The sequence below is a fragment of the Alligator sinensis genome, unplaced genomic scaffold, assembly GCF_000455745.1.
Source record: "Alligator sinensis unplaced genomic scaffold, ASM45574v1 scaffold1651_1, whole genome shotgun sequence".
NCBI classification, from domain to species: domain Eukaryota; kingdom Metazoa; phylum Chordata; order Crocodylia; family Alligatoridae; genus Alligator; species Alligator sinensis.
Window position 1 is genome coordinate 150,916 of NW_005843334.1, and position 18,414 is coordinate 169,329.

The 18,414-nt window shown below is 45.9% G+C and overlaps 1 protein-coding gene across 1 annotated transcript in view; it reads right to left on the bottom strand.

Annotated features, from left to right (window-relative positions):
- LOC102383266 (NACHT, LRR and PYD domains-containing protein 3-like) overlaps nucleotides 1-18,414 on the bottom strand; it is a 25,457-nt gene that overhangs the window by 6,543 nt on the left and 500 nt on the right. The window contains exons 2-8 of the mRNA XM_025194888.1: nucleotides 12,102-12,400; nucleotides 9,804-9,845; nucleotides 4,246-5,950; nucleotides 3,211-3,288; nucleotides 2,120-2,284; nucleotides 1,404-1,574; nucleotides 952-1,125 (exon numbers count right to left, since the gene is read on the bottom strand). Coding sequence (XP_025050673.1) covers nucleotides 952-1,125; nucleotides 1,404-1,574; nucleotides 2,120-2,284; nucleotides 3,211-3,288; nucleotides 4,246-5,950; nucleotides 9,804-9,845; nucleotides 12,102-12,384 — 2,618 coding nt within the window. The 5' untranslated portion in view covers nucleotides 12,385-12,400. The remainder of the gene's footprint in view (nucleotides 1-951; nucleotides 1,126-1,403; nucleotides 1,575-2,119; nucleotides 2,285-3,210; nucleotides 3,289-4,245; nucleotides 5,951-9,803; nucleotides 9,846-12,101; nucleotides 12,401-18,414) is intronic.

Genomic DNA, 18,414 nt, shown 5'->3' on the forward strand with positions numbered 1-18,414 from the left:
GGATCTCTCATGCCCCACAACAGTCACACACCCACCCCCTGCTCCCACAACTCCCCCCCCACATATATACCCCCCAACATATCCTATTGCCCCCTACATATACCCCCCACACCCCATCATACACACACACACACACACCTATATCCCACCACACACACCCCCACACTCCCAACCACACACACACACACAATTTACAAGATTAAGATTTTATTTTGGAGTTATTATGCAATCATCTTTGTATACAGTATGCAAATACAAAATCATGACCACAATATTTTTTGCAATAAAAGAAAAATACGTTATAGTATGTGTTCAACTTTTAGTGTATGATTTGGGGGTTTTTTCTGGTTCCAAGATGTCAACCCTACCCTCCCAAAAGAAGTATTTCTGGGGGACAAGGGGAGGCACTTCTGGTGCCAAAGGTCAGGGGTTAGGGACTTCCGGTCTGAAGGTGGTGACCAGGGTGTAAGGCAACTGTCAAGGGGTGGGGTTACCCATGCAGCCCTTGATAGCTCACCAAAACTTGTTAAGTGGACCACCAGCCAAAATAATTGCCCGCCCCTGCTCTAGACTATATTTTTAGTGAGATTCCATAGAGGACTCCCAGATACAAGCAAACTATGTTAAATGGGAGAAAAGGAAACCACCATGAGGTTTCCCTGGAGACCAGTAGTTCCCTGAGGAAAGGCTGGCCTCAGATCTCTTCACAAAGAAAATTCACTGCTGAGCCACCCTTCTTTCTTGCTTTGTGCTCCCCCTTTTCTGGTTATGGCTGAGAAGAATAAGCTGGGTGTATGGTGTGAGCCATTGGCATGGGGGTTTTTCGGACACATAACCCTCAGCTTCTCCATTTCACTTCAGGGAGCAGGCATTTAGCAGTGGCCACACAGCCCTGATGAATACTTTATAGAGGCCTCTGGTAAATCTACCTAGAAAGGAAACCTTACTGACCCCAGTTTCTGCAACTTGCAGTTTGGATGCTTCAGGCCCTCACACAGCTGCTGCACTCCAGCATCTCCCAGATGTTCATTACCACCCAGCTCCAGCTCTGCCAGGCTTTGGTTGCTCCTGAGAACAGCTGCCAGATCCCCACAGCAAGTGCCTGTGAATTTGCACCACCACAACCTTCAGAAGAGAAAAATGTGGAGAAGAGCAATCACATCATGAACAGGACTCAGCACAAACAGTGTGACAGCCAGCCCTGTCCCAGCCCATTTCCCTGCACCTACTGTATCAAGAATAGCTAGAAGCCATGCCATAGACAGTGGCCACATCTACACAAGACATCGAACATCTCCTTTTTACTTTAGAGAGTGCACATCAGGCACTGGAAACACACAGCACTAAGTACTTCACTTAGAAGAAGACAGATTAACAGATAGAGGAGGTCAAACGTTACTTGCCGCAGTCTCTGTAACTTGCAGTTCGGATGTTTCAGTCCCTCGCACAGCCACTGCACTCCAGAGTCCCCCACATCATTGTGACCCAGCTCCAGCTCTGTCAGGCTCTGCTTGGTGCTGAGCACAGCAAAGAGATCCCCACAGCAAGCCCCTGTGAGACGGCAACTCCACAAGCTGCGGGGGAGTGAAAGGTAGACAGGAACAATCATGGTGTGAATGGAGCTTGTCACAGTTACTCTGACAGTCAGTCCCACCCACCAGCTCTTCTCTGAGCATTCAGAATGGGCCACCATTTCCATCCTAGACCCTCTCCCCAATCATTTCCTGTGTCTAGTTAGAAACCAGCACTGGGGTGGGAATTCCTCCATACACGGAGCATTTTCCTTAAATTATAAAGTAGGAGAGGGGTGTTTATTGGATTGCTGACCACGGCAAAGAAGGACACAGACCTTTAGGGAAGGTCAATGGGGCAAAGAGGAAAAATGAAGCTGTGAATAATCTGGGCCTGCTGGTGGTCTCAGCTCAACACAAAATTTCCACTTCCAAGCAGGGCAGTCTGATGCGTATAGTGAGACTTTGACACGTGAACTGGAGAAACACTCAACTCTGTGCCTCCAGTTTGCTGCAGTAAACAGACATCAAGGACCAGCTACATAACTGTGTCAAGCACTTAACATAAAGGGTTTTGGAAATCCACAGTGAAGCCAAATACTCCCTACCCCAGTCTTTCCAATTTTGATTGTTTCACTCCTTCACAAAGCACCTGCACTCCATAATCTCCTGGAACATTGTCACCTAAGTCCAACTCTCTCAGGCTGTCATTTTTTCTGAGAACAGAAGTGAGATCCTCAAAGCAAGAACTTGTAAGATTGCAACTCCACAACCTGTGGAAGAGAGAAACACCAAGAACTGTAATCATGGTGTGAACGGGGCTTGGTCTTATGGCAATCCTCACCTAATAGCCCCTTTTTGTGACTGGTCAGTCTTGAGAAAGAGCCAGGAGTCTCAGCTAAAACCTGTTCTGAGATTCACCCCTGGGCCAATGAAAAGTCAGTTTGAGGTCAGATTTCCTGCTTAAGTCCCAATGTTTGTGCTTCTCCCATGACCATGAGCAGAGAATGGGCCAGGCATTTTGATCCCTAAATCCCTGCTACTATTATCTAAGTTATAAAGAGTGGAAGAGTCCTTTTCACTGGCTAACCACAACTCCATATGAATAGACAACTGTCCACTAGTCAAGTTGGCTGTACACTGGGCACATCTATGCATATCCCCCATGGCACAGTTATTACTGCACTGTCATTTAGTACTTGCTTTTGGAAGTACTAAATGATGGTGCAGTAAAAGCTGTTACTGTGCCACCTTGGTGGTGCATGGTTATTTTTAGCAGCTACATCACCATAGCAACATGCTGTAACGAGGTGTTTGTCATGATGGCGATGTAGTATCTGTGTCATGGCTTGTGCCCACCAATGCTATGCTACCTACGGGACAAGCTACATTGCCATAGTGCATTGCTGTGGCAGCATAGTGTCACATGTAGACGTTCCCACTGAGTACATCACAAAGTAGTGAGACCCAAGTAGAGCAAACCAGTGGCTACAGGAAGGGAGTAGCAGGAGCCATCTTCCCAGAAAGCTAGGTGATCCTTCCCTTCCAGGCTTCTGGCACTTGTTCTTGTGCTCCCATCTCCTGGCTCTGCCTCTTTTAGCCCATCAGCTCCCACCTCTGAATGACTGTCAGGCCTGGAAAATGCAGCCCACCATCCCTACAACAAAGGAACTTTGTTAAAAGGGGAAAAGTTTCTTACTTTAGCGTCTCTAATTTGCAGTTTAGCTCCTTCAGTGCTTGACAGAGCAGGTAAATAGGGGACTGAGTCCCTTGTTCCCTAGAAACCAAAAATACAAATTATTTTTTTTCTTTCTCCACAGATAGCTTTTAATTCTATTTCCCAAACAACAAATACTATCTTGGATGATGTAACCCTATATTATAGATCAGGCTATGCTGAAATATCAAACCATAAAACCATGTCTGGTACTAAAGCAGAGTTATTTTAACTGTACCTTGTCAATACAATAATTCCTACTAAGTGGAATACATGTGATGTTTCAACCTCTCTTCCCCTGAATAGTGAAACAAAAATCTATGCACTCTACAGATGCTAATGTCTCTGATGCTAATAACCTCCTGTGCTGGTCTGTAATTGTTTTAGCATTTCTGGGGATACAGTCATCAAAATTACACATCCTGCCACACACATGTCATGGTAGGAGATGTGATTGTTGGTATCAGAGATCAGATCCCACTATGGCTTTAAATGTTAGGACATAGGACAGAAGAACAAATAATTGTGAACAGAAAAAAGGAAATTCACATTCTGCCCCCCTCCACCTGCCTCCACCCCCGTTGTAGCCATGTCTACACATGCAATTAATGTTACTGAATATACTCCCGCTCAATTTGCACCGCAGTAAACTAATCCGGGCATCATCATCTGCATGTTCATTTAATTGTACTAACTTACTTTGCCATCAAATAGCACCTGTGCTTGACAGGATTATCCTATGCCAGAGTAAACTAGTCTGTACCAGCCTAATAGCTGTGCACATGCAGATAGTGACGCTTTACTGAGCAGTAAATTAGTCTACTGCGCAGTAAACATCTTGTGTAGATGTGCCCTGTGTAATCCAAAGACACCTCAACAGCTCTATCATTCACCTGAAGGAAAAGTCAATTTGTACTGTGCTAGGTTAACCAGCCATGCATTATTAATCAATAGAGAGCAAAAGTGTTTTATCTTTTGTAGAAAATCCATAGAGTTCTGGGTTTAGATAATACTCACTGGCACAACTGCTTTGATGGCCCTTGGAATTCTTTTTCCTCATGGCTTTCAAATCTAAATCCGCAGTGACATATAAGAAGTGACTTCATTTGGGGGCAAGATTTTACACAGAAAGAAAGAACCAGTTGATCCATTGGGGTCAGTAGCTTCCCCCGTAATTCTAATTTAGTGAAATGCATCAATGCATTTTTCACAAGTTGCTCTTCTTGGCTCTCATACAAACAGTACAATGCCTCAAGATCTTCAATTTGGTTATTTGCTGATGGATAAAATGAGCTAATCCAAGTTCCTATGTCTGTCTTCAGATTTGGTAACATTTTACAGCCAAGTTTTTCCTCTATGTCTTTCCTTCTGTTCTCATTTAAGAGACCAAACAAAAATCGCACAGTTAGCATCAAATAATGCCTAGACTTTCCATAGTATGCTAGAAGAGTATTCACCTCTCTTTTGGGAGTCACTGAATCCTTCCTTGTATCCTCATCCTCTTCCAGAACATAAAACAAAGCTGCAAAAAACTCTTGGAAACTTAAATGAATGAAGCTGTAGGCACTCACACTGCCAATGTCTCTTTGAAAAATGTTCTCATTCAGAAAGAGGGGGAGAAAGTCTGCCTGGTCTAAGCCATGCTTCTTAATATCTTTTTCCTCAAAGAGTATCTTCTGCTCCCAGATCCCATCCACAGCCAGAGAACAAAGTCTCCTCATCTGGGTTTGCATCTGCAGCTTTAAATTACTGCTAGAAGAGTCTTTTAAGCAGAAGAGGAACAGGATATACACTCCAGTGACTGTCTTTGAGGTCTGTACAAGATCTTCACCCCTTTCCATTTGTTGTTTCAGAACCGTGCAGATGATCCAACACATGATGGGGACAAAGCACATGGTGAAGAGAACTTCATTTTCACTGATAAAGTTGAAGGCACGCAAGGCTTGCCTGTCATTTCCAAAGAACTTGTAGAAATACTCCTCCCTGTCCTCTTCAGAATATCCCAGGATTTCTGCATAATAAGCACATTTCACATGCTGTCTGAGCTTCTCCAGAGCAATTGGTCTGGTAGTGATTATCAAGTAGCATTCACGGAGAACTGTTCTTCTAAATAAACTGCCCAGTACGACTTCCACTGCATTCTTCTCCCAGGGGTCAGAGCACAGATCACTTTCAGGCTGATCCAAATTAAACCTCAGTTCATCAAAACCATCAATTATGAAGAGGAGCTTTTCTGGATGCATGAAAATGTGTTCAATTGGTGCATTATTAGTTGGATAGTTTTTCAGAATTATATCTGCCACACTTTTGTCATTGGTAAGAAGGTTCAATTCCCTACAATTTATGTAGGAAACATAATCAAAATTTTCCTGGTAGAGCTTTCCAGCTGCCCAGTCCAGCATGATCTTTCTTGCTGTCACTGTCTTTCCAATTCCTGCAGCTCCCACCAGCACAACAGTTTCTGGAACTTGCCCATTTTTATTGGGGTTAAAAAGATTGTCTATTGTAATTGAAGAAATTGCTTGTTTCTTCATGATTTCTGCATGTCTCTGTCCCATGGCCATGATTTCATGCTCTCTTTCCTTTTCACGACGATGTTCATTAACCATAATCAGTTTTGTGTACCTGCTGTTTAGAGTCACAGTCTCACCAAGACGAGCATTCCTGTCTATTATGTATTGGTACTCTTTGAATATATATTCTCTATACTTCACTCTGTAATCTAAGCCAGTAACACAAAGTATTAGAAACAATGAAGCATAACAGTCTGAAAAATCTGAAAATATCTGTAATCGCTTCAAGAAAAACTATAAAGTGACATTTGTCTTATCCCTCTCATTATAAAGAATCCCAAGCTATTTATCAACAGGGAGCCTGGTTTTCCCTGATTTAAAAAAAACTCCCCAATTTTCAGTTAAAAGAAAGTAACCCCAAATCCACATTTTTCCATGATTAAAATGAAACATCACTATCTATAGATACCTAGATAGCTAGATAGATAGCTAGATAGATATTAGTGGTGTTTCATTTAAATCACAGGACAATGTGGATTTGGGGTTACTTTTTTTTAACTGATATTTAGGGATTTTTTTAAATCAGAGAAAACCAAGATCCCTGTTTATGAATATGCCTAGTTCTGTAGCCCTTATTGAAATTACTCATGTGAGCATAGACAATTTGAATGGCTTCACCCATCACCAAAATGCAGCCATTTCTTGGATTCAACAGATCATCTAGTTGTAACCACACAACATTGCTATCTAATAATAGAACAGAAGTAGGGAAGAAAGCCATATGACATTTAATGTTCACTCATTCCTGTGATTTTTTTTTATTTTTTTAATTTTATTTATTTATTGCAATAATCAGCTTTCCCGATCTCTTTAGTGAGAATCCGTTTCACCAAATGTCATATAGTTTCATAGTTTCATAGTAGTTAGGGGTCAGAAGGGACCTGAATAGACCATCTAGTCTAACCCCCCGCCACTGGTTGGAGCACATGCTGGGATCATACAACCCCAGACAGGTGTTCATCCAACCTCTTTTTGAATTTACCCAAGTAGGAGTGAGGACCACTTCCCTGACAGTGAAATAGCGCCTCCTAATCTCTAACCTGAACGTATTCTCCAGCAGCTTCTGGCCATTGTTCCTCATCACCCCAGGTGGTGCTGGGGGGAATAGGACTCTTCCTATTTGCTGCTGATCTCCCCTAATGAGTTTGTAGGCAGCCACCAAATCCCGCCTCAGCCTCTGCTTGCTGAAGCTGAACAGGTTCAGGTCCCTCAGTCTCTCTTCATAGGGCCTACCCTGTTGCCCTCCAACCAAGCAGGTGGTCCTCCTTTGAACCCTCTCAAGGCAGGCCACATCCTTCTTAAAGTGCAGTGCCCAGAACTGGATGCAGTACTCCAGTTGGGGCCAGACCAATGTCGTGTAGAGGGGGAGCATCACCTCTCTGTACCGGCTTGAGATGCATCTTTGGATGCACGACAAGGTGCGGTTGGCTTTGCTGGCTGCGGTCTGGCATTGGCAGCTCATGTTCATCTTGGAGTCAATAATGACTCCAAGATCCCTTTCCGCCTCTGTGCTCACAAGGGGGGAGCTCCTCAGCTTGTATGTATGCTGTGGGTTCCTTCTCCCCAGGTGCAGCACCCTGCACTTATCCACATTGAAGCCCATCCTATTACCATCCGCCCGCTTCTGTAGTCTAAGTCTAATTGCAGTCTCTCTCTCCCTTCAAGCGTGCCTACCTCTCCCCACATCTTTGTGTCATCAGCAAACTTAGACACGTGTTTTCCACCCCCTCGTCGAAGTCTCTGATGAAGATGTTGAACAGTGTAGGCCCCAGGACTGAGTCCTGGGGGACCCCACTGTTCACATCCTGCCAGGTCAAGTATGACCTGTCCACCACCACTCTCTGGGTGTGCCCCATCAGCCAATTTTTGACCCATCCAGCTGTGTAGGCAGCAATGCCGCAGTCACTCAGTTTATTAATGAGAATGGGGTGAGAAACAGTGTCAAAGGCCTTCTTAAAGTCCAGAAAGACTACGTCCATGGCGACACCATCATCCAGGGATTTAGTTACCTGGTCATAAAAGGCCATCAGGTTGGTCTGGCAGGACCTGCCTTTGATGAACCCATGTTGATTTCCCCTGGGCATGATCTCCTTTGCAGGCCCCACACAGATGTGCTCCTTGATAATTTTTTCAAGGATTTTCCCCAAGACCGATGTGAGGCTTATGGGCCTATAGTTTCCCGGGTCCTCCTTTCTCCTTTTTTTATAGATGGGGTCCACATTAGCTAGTTTCCAATCTCCAGGCACCTGACCCGTGGACCACAATCGCTCGTACAGCCGGGCCAAGGGCACAGCAATGACCCCTGCCAGCTCCCTCAACACCCAAGGGTGAAGGGCATCAGGGCCCGCAGATTTAAAAACATCCAGCCCTTTCAGAAGATCCCTAACTACTTCTGCGCAGACCCGAGGCCTGGCAGCGCTCTCCTCAAGATTGCCCTTACCTGTGGTGGGAGAGCTGTCCTGTTCCCTGTCCAAGAAAACAGAGGCAAAGAACTTGTTAAAAATTTTGGCTTTCTTGTCTGGCGTAGCCACAAGATTACCATTTGAGTTTAACATGGGCCCTACATTACCCAGTGCCCGCTTCTTATTCCCAATGTATTTGAAGAAGGACTTTTTGTTGTCCTTAATCCTGGTTGCTAGCCTGAGCTCCACCCCTGCCTTGGCCTTCCTAATGGCCCTCCTACACTCACGGGCCAAGGAGGAGTACTCCTCCTTGGTGATAGCCTCTCTCTTCCAGTGGGTGTATGCCTCCCTTTTGGCCCTCAGGCATTCTCAAATGCCTCTGCTGAGCCATGGGGGTTTCAGAGCACTCTTACCCACCTTCTTTCTTTCAGGAACTGTCACACTCTGAGCCTGGAGGATCGTCTCCTTAAGGTACGACCATCCCTCATGGATTCCCATATCCTCTACCTTTTGGGCCCTCAGTGCCTCCCCCACTAATCTCCTAAATTCATTGAAGTTGGCCCTTCTGAAGTCAGGGGATTTAGTCTTGGTATGGTGAATTCCAGCAGGCGATGATCACTGTCACCCAGGTGGTCAAGGACTTGCAGTGCCCTCACCAGGTTATCCCCAGTGGCCAAGACCAGGTCCAGCAAGGCATCTCCCCTAGTGGGGCTGTGCACCTCCTGGATAAGGTGGAGGTCTTGTATTTCAGCTAGGAACCTACGCGAACGGTCAGACCTGGCTGACTGCTCCTCCCAGCAGATATCTGGGTAGTTTAGGTCCCCCATGACAAGGACATCCCTAGACCCAACTGCCTCCATAAGCTGTACTGAGAAATCCTGGTCCAACTCAACCCCTTGGCAGGGTGGTCTGTTCATTTCTCTCTCTCTCTCCTTTTTCTTTTAAGTATACTTCTAAGGTAGGAGGAAAATCAAGGGAAAATTAGGCCTGTTGTTGAATGGTGAGGGAAAGATAATGTACTAGATGATGTGAAGAAGGGTGAAGTGTTTAACACCTGTGACTCTCTAGAGGTAAGGCTGGAAGAAACAATCAGCACCAAATATAACAGCTGCATTTCCTTTCTTTTATAGTCTAGTCCCTCTGCTTCTTTTGAGTTTGTCTTGTTGTAAAGGACATGGAATAATAGCACCACCAAAAGCAGGACAAGCATGTTTCCAAGAGATTGGTGTCAATCGCTGCCCCTCACACTGCAAGGAAGGCCCTTCACCTTGAGTGTTATTCCAATTTGCACCATTACATCTTTAATCTTTACATCTTAAGTGCATTTTAACATCCCTTACAGAAGCAGAACACTGATAGCCCTTGTCGCTCTGCCTTACCTATGGCAGGTTAGGGTGCTTTTGGTGTCTCTGGGAGATATTCCTTGTAGTGGTGCAACAGGGTTAACTGTATAGTTCAGGAATAGGTTAAACAAGGACTTGTATAGGATGGTTTGGATAGAGATGATCCTGCCACAGGCAGGGATTGGACTAGATGACCTCTAACCCTACTTTTCTATGATTCTATGACCTAAGTAATTTCCTATGTGGGTATCACATACCATTTTCTGTCAGGTCCAATGATATTTTATTCAGGCCAAGATCTGAAAGGAAAATCACATTGAAACAACATTGTTAGAATCCATAGTGCATTTATGTTGCTTGAAAAGCCACTTGAGGATTGCCTCCTGCAACTGTATCTCAAGTTTAAAAGAAGCAATCAATGAAGAACAGAGCAGATCAGGAATTTTCAACATGGTTTTTTGTTGCAGAATGTTGATTTGTTGAAGCTGAAACTTTCAGCTGGGATGGATGTACCAGTTATGGTAGGAATGAGCTCTCAGACCCAGGCAAAGGTTTTAATTAAAACCAGAGCAACAGGGATGCTCTAAAAGAGACCATACCCCATTGTTCAAGGCATGCACTTGGGATTCGGGAGACCCAGACTGAACCCTTTGTCCTGCCAGATTCAGAGCTACTTGAGTGTCCCTAGTTGGTGACAATGTTTAGTGCATGGGTGTGGTTGCTCACATATAAGCAGCAGCCCTTGCAGCGCTCTGGGGTCTTCTCAACAAGACAAATCTCCCCTCTGTCTAGCCCCAATGCTTCTGACCCTTTGCTCCTAGCTTTCTAGTCTGGCTCTTGATTCCTTACTACTAATTTCTGAGTCAGGATTGTGGTTCCCAAATCTGGTTCCCACCACCTACCTGGCTCCCTGTTCCCTACTCTGGTCCCTGCTTGAATCCTTACCTAGTGCCTAGGACTTCTGGCTCTTGGACCCCTGGGCCCCAGACCAGAGGCCCTGGCCTTTAGTACTGAGTCCCAACTAGCCCCATCCTGGTCACATCTCTGACAATCTGCTTACCTTACCCCATGCTATACTTAATTGGGCAACACGTATTATATACACATTCTTTCTTATTTAAATATATTGCACTTTAAGTCATTGACAAGGTTTTAACCAGCTACTTTTATTGGCAAACATCTGTTAATACCTAAATTGGGGGAATGAAATATCCTCCCCCAGAGCCAAGAACCAAATGTGACTGCCATCACCTGTTATTGCTGGTGTTTTGGTAGGTTGTATGGCAGTGGTTTTCAAACTTCTTGGACTCGAGGCATCCTTCCAAAACTATTGTGAATTGAGTGGTACCCAATTTCAAAAACTAATGTATAGATGATATTGCTTTCTTCCAGGCAGAGGGGACTGGCAGTGGGGGATCATCCAGGCAAGGACAAGCCTGAGCCTCCGCTTGTCTGCTTAGTTTAGCTGCTTACCTCCTAACACTTAACTTATCTCTTCACCCCTCACAGTACCCTTCAGAAGATCTGATGGCACCCCAGGGTGCCCTGGCACCATGGTTGAGAATCACTGGTCTATAGGCTCCAGTCTGTGACGAGACTGAACTGCCCTTGGTCCTATGTACATACTCACATGACAAAGTCTGTCCCTGCCTGAATGAGCTGACAGTCTGAACTAAATATATGCCCCCTGTACTATGGCTTGCAGGTGGCTAAACTCAAGAACTTGGCAGTCTTTGAAAGGGAAGTGAATCTAAGATCATCTCCTGAGAGCTCCATGGCCAGGGGCTCCATCCCAGAGCCCATGGCAGGAGCAAACCAGCTGATGTCCATTGTAGGGAAGAGGTGAAAGGAACAGGAATGAATGTAACAGGGTTGCATCCAGCTCCATCAGAGTACAATGAGTCTAATACTACTCTGATAAAGAGTGACTCTCCACTATCACTTGGTCTTGCACTCTTATGGGATGATGAAAAGCAGCCCAGGGCCCCTCAGGGTGGTTGGCTATATGGTTGTGTGCTTCATTGATTTTGTTCTTTCGATAACAATAGAGCCTCAAAGGAAATCTTGGGTCTGGGGTCCCAGAAAGGCAGCACAGCGGTTTTCAGCTGTCTGGTGATAATGTAACAGGCAATATACTCTGTTGCAATTAATTTCTGTTTACAGACCCTAGATTCTCTATTGGCACAGGTAAGAGCAGTGGGGGTCCCTTCTTTCCTTTGTTTCCTGCCAATGGTCCCTATGGACAGTCCACCAGGTGGGGACATAGTCCAGGTACTCCTTTCTCCCTCTCTCTACCTATCACATGCCCTGTGGACTATGACATTGACTCACTACCACTGGAAATTCCTTCAGGCTGGGAATAGCTTCAGCTGGAGTCTAACAGGTTGTCTCTGTTCCCTTTACAGCAGTTGCAGAGAAAAACTGAGTGCAATAGTTCAGGGAATCTGGCATCCTGATAAGATTTAAAGTTTTTCATTTGAGCTATCAGACGGTTGCAAATGCACATGTGCAGATGGGACACGTTCCTGGTGTTACAATCATTTTAAGTGTCTTACCTTTCTCTCTCTCTCCTCTGAGTTTGGCAGCAGTATCTCTGCGATTGATTTTAATTAAAGCTTCTATGGCCACACTGACTGCAGTGTCTTCACCATAAAATCTCATCAGGAGGTTCTTAGTGTCTATCTTGTCAGCATTCTCCAGCTGACTTCGAGAAATATTACCTTTCACCTTAAATTTGGAATATAGCAATTTGTCTTTAAATTCTTTGAAGTCTTTCTCAGAGAGGTCTTCAAGGGCGCAGAAGAGCAAGTCACTTACTCTGCTGCTCTGGTTTCCCATTACTAAGCATCAGGTCCTAAATAGAATTAATAAAGACCATAATTAGTAATAGATTCTATATAAGAACCTCTTTCCTCAGCTAGAAGAAAAAAGCCTACCACAGTGTGTGAGTAAATTACTCATATCCCCCCAACTCACAGACAAGTGCATTAATTGTATCTTAAGGGACCTGAACAACCAGATACATCTCTAGTAAAATATCAGTTAAATGTGTGTGACCATAGTCAAACTGTTTTGTATATTCAGGGCTGTAGTAAGAATCACAGACATTCTTAATAATGCAATTGTCTGGCCTTTACTCAAGAAACTGTCTCTTGACCCAGACTCCCCAGCCCTGTCTCCAACCTTCCTTTTTGTGGGTGGGATGTCACTGAAAGGCTAACAGGTAGGGATCCTAGAAAAGAGAAGACTTCAGGGGGATTTGGTGGCAGCTTACAAATATATGTAAGGGGTGAGCATCAGGGGCTAGGCGAACAACTATTCACCAAAGTGTCCCAGGGGAAAACCAGGAGCAATGGTCATAAAGGTATCAGACTGGGTATAAGGAAAAACTTCTTCACAATTCGTATAACCAGACTCCGGAAAAGACTCCCAGCAGGGGTGGTACCAGCACCTACTCATCAAAAGGAGACTGGACGCACACCTTGCTGGGGATATTTGACCCCAGCAATCTTTCCTGCCCAGAGCAGGGGGCTGGACCCAATGATCACACGAGATCCAGCCCTAAACTTCTGTGAATCTGTGAATGGGTGATGTGACATGGGTGATCTCCACTGTGCTTGTGGAGATTGACAGGGGAAATGACTCCTGCTGATCTCATCAGATGTTTCATAGGCCTTTAATACAGTTTGCTGTGAGGTGCTGATCATAAGTTTATGTGACCTGGTGAGTATTCGCAGGACAGCTCCTAACTCATTCCATTCTTTCCTAACAGGGAGTTTCCAGAGGGTTAAGATCCTCTTCTCGGGACCTTTCCTTTGGGGTCCCCTCAGGTTCCAGTCCATCTTGTTGCCCCTCCTGTTCAATGTATGTAGGAAGTCTCTGAGTGAGAATGAGAAGATATTTGGAACGAGGTGCTCTCAATATGCTCATGTCACTCAGCTCTTTCTTCTTCTCATCTGAATTGGGCCCTTCAGTCTTCATTCTTACCTGGTTCCTAACTGCAACTGGGGATTGGATAAGAGGGAACCAACTGTAGCTGAATCCAGACAAGAAAGGAATGATAGTGGCTGGCAGACCTCATAACTTAGGAGGGATAAGAGCACCCACCAATGTTGGGGTTCAGCCTCCCTCTGTCACTCATTTGTGGCCTTGGTTCCTTTGCTGCACTTGGATGTTCAGGTTGTGGCAGTGCCTTGGAGCAAGTTTCACCAGCTCTATCTGGTAAGAAAGCTGCAACCAATTCTTTCAGATTTGGATTTTGCCACTGAAACAGGGAGCCCCTGCTGCTGTTTCTAGAAAGGGGGAAGCATAGCCAGAATCAGGTTGCAGAGATCCTGAGGGCAAAGTGGCAGCAGGTGAGAGCTGCCCATGTGACCCGAGCCAGGGACTGAGAAAGAACAGGTTGCTAATGACTAAATCAACAGCACCTGAACCATGGGGGCAGTGAACAGGGTCACATGACTGGAAGGGGGCAGGGATTGGGGCATATAAATAGGGTTACCATATTTTCAATTCCAAAAATGAGGGCACCTATCGAGTGTTTGGGGGGGCAGGGCAGGGGGAATATGACTGTCGGGGGGCAGTGATATGGCAGGGCCCTGCCCCTGCCCATTCTGTTGCCCCTAACTCCCAAGCCACAGATTCACCCCCCACAGCCCTGCCAGTGCCCCTCACTCATAACCTGCTCCCCTCAGACCTGCCGGAGGGACCCCAGCTGCCCCCATCCTGACCCGGCCAGAGCACAGTGGCTTGGAGTGAGTCCGGCCTCAGCATGGGCTGGAGGGAAGAGAAGGGGAGGCTCGTGACACCCTCTACCCTGGGCCAGGGCAGTTGTGCCATGCCAGGAGGCCTGGCAACAGTCCACTTCCCCTCCCCCCTCCCCAGCATCTCCTAGTTGCTCCACCCCTGCAATCACGGGCACTGGCCCCTTTGCCGAGGCCTGGCCTGTGCCCTGCCTCCTTTCCACTCATTCTTATCTGACTTTCTCTCTCTAGCAGAGGGAGGCAGGAACAGCCCCAGGGTCCCAGGCATAGGCTTTTGGTGGGGGAGCAAGACTGCGGGATGGGGGTTGGGCTGGGACAGGGCCCGATCGGCCTTGCTGCTGGGCTACTGGGTCCTGCTGCTGGCTTCCCCTGGGTCCTACTGCTGGCTTCTGTCATCTTTGACAGGCAGCCAGGCACTAGCAATGCATAGGGGGTGCACATGGGTGCACGTGCACCCCCTGAGATTGGCAGTGCACTCCCTGCTATTGGCCGCTGTCGACAGTGCCAGCGGCGCCTGCGGGCAGTTGCCACTCACAACCCCCACCCCCTCATCACCAAGACTGCCAACAGTGTCTGCCATCGGCAAAATCTGCAGGTGGTCACCAGCTGCTGGTTGGTGCTCACCAACCCCTCTACCCCCCCACCGCTGATACCAGTGTGGCCACCTGTGAGAGCTCCCCGCTCGCCACCACCACACGCCTGCTGTTGCCACCACCACACGTGCCCCCACTGGCCTCTGGGGGCACGTGTCATTCATGCAGCCAGAAGCAGATAAATATTAATTTTATAATTATTTTAGGGGCCCCACGGGCCAGATAAAATAGCCTGGTGGGCTGAATCCAGCCTGTGGGCCATATTTTGCCCATCCCTGCTCTAAAAAGATTAGTTTTCCAGAGATGGGGATGTTTAGATTCTTATTTAATTTAAAACAAATGCCAGTAAGGTTCATGTGGATGACCAACTGTCTCTTAAACAAATCATTAAGACAGTTCTGAAGTTTGCTTCAGCTAACATATGGGAAAGATTCCATTCACAACAATGATAGGAGTGCTCAACACTGGCCAATTTTGGGCATCTACCTTCAACCTAATCTTTGAAATCTGTGGCCCCAAACTGTCAAAGGACCTCCTGCAGATATTACTGGGCCACCCTGCAAAAGGACCTTATGCACCTACAGTGAGAAACCAGACCCATTAATTGAGGCCAAGGGCTCACCATAGCAAATTTTAAGACTATTGGGGCTGTAGGTGCAGAAATGCACTTTTCCTGCAGCTTCACGCCAGTAGAAGAACAAGCCTCCTGACATAATTATTTTATATATTTAAAAAAAAAAATATGGGGTGTAATTTAGTCCAGCCCCCTGTTCAAGCCAGTATCTGAACCATCCTAGACAAAAGTTTGTCTAACCTGCCCTTAAAAATACCATATGATATAGTTTCCACAGGCTCTTTAATTCTTCCTAAAAGGGAATCTAAATTACAACTAACTTTGTTGCAACTGAAGCCCATCATTACTTGTTCTGTTCCTCTCCGACACTGAGAACAGTTTGATTACCATTTTCTTCATTACAATGCAACCCATTTTGTATTTGAAGATTATCATCAAATCCCCTGGGCAGTCTTCTCATTCAAAATAAACTAACCCCAGTTCTTTTAACTTGTCCTCCCATATTACATTTTCTAGCCACCAATTGTTTTCATTGCTCTCCTCGAGACTCTCCAATTTTTCAACATCTTTCTAGAAGTGCCCTAAACTGGATGCAGTATGTCAAACGAGGCCTCCCCAGTACAGATTAAAGGGGAAGAATCACTTCCCTTGACTTGCATAAGATATTCCTGTTGATACTGCAGTGTTGACATATTCAACATGCAATCCACTATAACCCTGTCATTTTCTTCATTTCTGCAGATGAGGCAGCCGTTAGCCATTTTGTATTTCTGCATTTGATTGTTTCTTCCTAAGTGTAGTACTTTGCACATGTCCTTTTTGATCTTCATCCTATTTATTTCAAAAGGGTTTTCTCTGTCCCCTTAGGGAGTGTCCAGATGAGCGTACATATGCCTCTTGCCGCATTTCAAACCCCTTTGAGACAGGGCAAGAGGCACATGCAGGAATGAAAAAATGTTCCCCATGCTGCAAACTTGCAGTGTGGGGAGAAAATTAGACCCCTGGATATCCAGTGGTCAAACAAAAACCCAGGGGAAAAAAACAGGTCACAGCACGGTCCCAGACCATGTCCTGATGCAACTGGAGGTGCAGTCCTCCAGAGATGCTCTGGCACAGTGCCAGAGCGTCTCTATGATAGGCCCTTTCCCCAGTTCTGAAGCACACTGCCTGCCCATGCCGGGCAGGCACTGGTGCAAGCTGCAGGGAGCTGGACCTGGCCTTTGCCAGGTAAGCAGGGGGTTGTGGGGCTGGAGGAGCAGGGAGGGAACCATCCCCGTGTCCCCCCCACCCCGTTCCTTCTCCCAGCTCCGTGCTGGCTCTCTCAGCCCCCACACTCACCGGCAGTACTAGCGGCATCTGCGGGAGCTCCCCACTTACCACTGCCACCACACTCCCACCGCCGCCAGTGCCACCATGCCCCGCCATCCCCCATTACCCACACAGTGACTCACATCCCCCACATCGGTCCACACCCACCCACAACCCTCCACCCCCTTCCCACCCCATCTTGCAAACCCCACATCCTCCCATCACACACCAACCATGTGATAAGGAAACCCAAAGCAAACATTAAAACATATAGATATTTAGGATTAATTTTTATTATGATGCTAGAGACACTGATAGGCTTCCAGATTTCTTTAACATTGTAAATATAACAATAAAACATTGCCCATCTGATCAATCCCCCTTTCTCTCTCTTTTTTGTTCTAACTGTGGAAGAATGTGGGTTTTAGGGTATTTTAAAAAGTGAATTTGGGATGCTGCTTCAGCAGTCTAACTGACACAAGGGGCTAGTGTCCCCAGGTACCAATTGCCTGGGCCCCAGAAGCTCCTGAGGTCAAGTAACCCTGAACTGCTGGTCAGGGCAGTTTTTTATACTGCTGGGGACAGGACAGGTGCTGGCCCCGGGCTCTAGCTCCCCCTGGGTACAGATCCAGGAGGAGCCAGGCAGGGTTAGTTTGCCCCAAGTGGCACAATTTGCTCCACAACAAAGTGCATGTCCGAGCATGTGCGCTGAGGCAAAAAGCCCCAGGTCAAATTTGCACCGCTTCTATTTGAGGTGCTGCAAGTGCATGTGCTTGCATGTGTGGATGTGCCTTTAATGTCTGCTCCCCCACCCAGCTTGATGTCATCTGCAAATGTATTCAGTAGCTGCTCAGTTCCATCTTAAGTCTTTTCTCACTAAGGACAGACCATAGCAAGCCCCCTTGATACCAATAAAAGTAATAAGAAAAACTATTCCAACTCAGTTTAGTTATTTGATGAGCATTGCAAGATGGAGACTGAGGTAGGGTGTGACATCTCTCAGCAACTTGTGTAGAGAAATAGACTTTGGACTGGGAGTAGCAGTACCTGGGCCTTTTAGGACAGTTATTGGCAGATGTCGCTTAAGGGATTGGGGTCAATGTTTTCATGAATTTGTTGTCCAAACCTCAGTTATTTACTCAAATTAAATGATTTTTAGAGTGTTGAAAAATGTCTCAGGAAAGGTACTGCCAAAACTAGAAGCCTGAATCAGCCCTCTGGTCACCAGTGCCTTGTTGATGTAACTCTCAGTGCACTGAAGTGAGGAATCAGGCCTGAAAGATCTACTAAAACCCATAGGTACAGGGTGACAGCCAGGTTCTAAGCTACAGTGTATTTGTGATGTGCTGTTCTTCATATTACACTAGCTTTTTCTAACAAAGTCTTGCTGTACTTGGAAGCCACATAGAAATACTTACTTTACTCTTTAATGCAAGAAGTCATAGTAAGATTCTGAAAATATGTATTTTCTAATGCTTTTATGAATATTTCCCTAAGTACTAGATCAGAGCTCAATGCTTCTATTTTTTTTTTCACATCCTAGTCTCATTTGTTATAACCAGACCATGAACAGGAAATTTTATGATGTATGAACTAGAAACACTAAATCAGAGACACAGAAGCCAAGAGA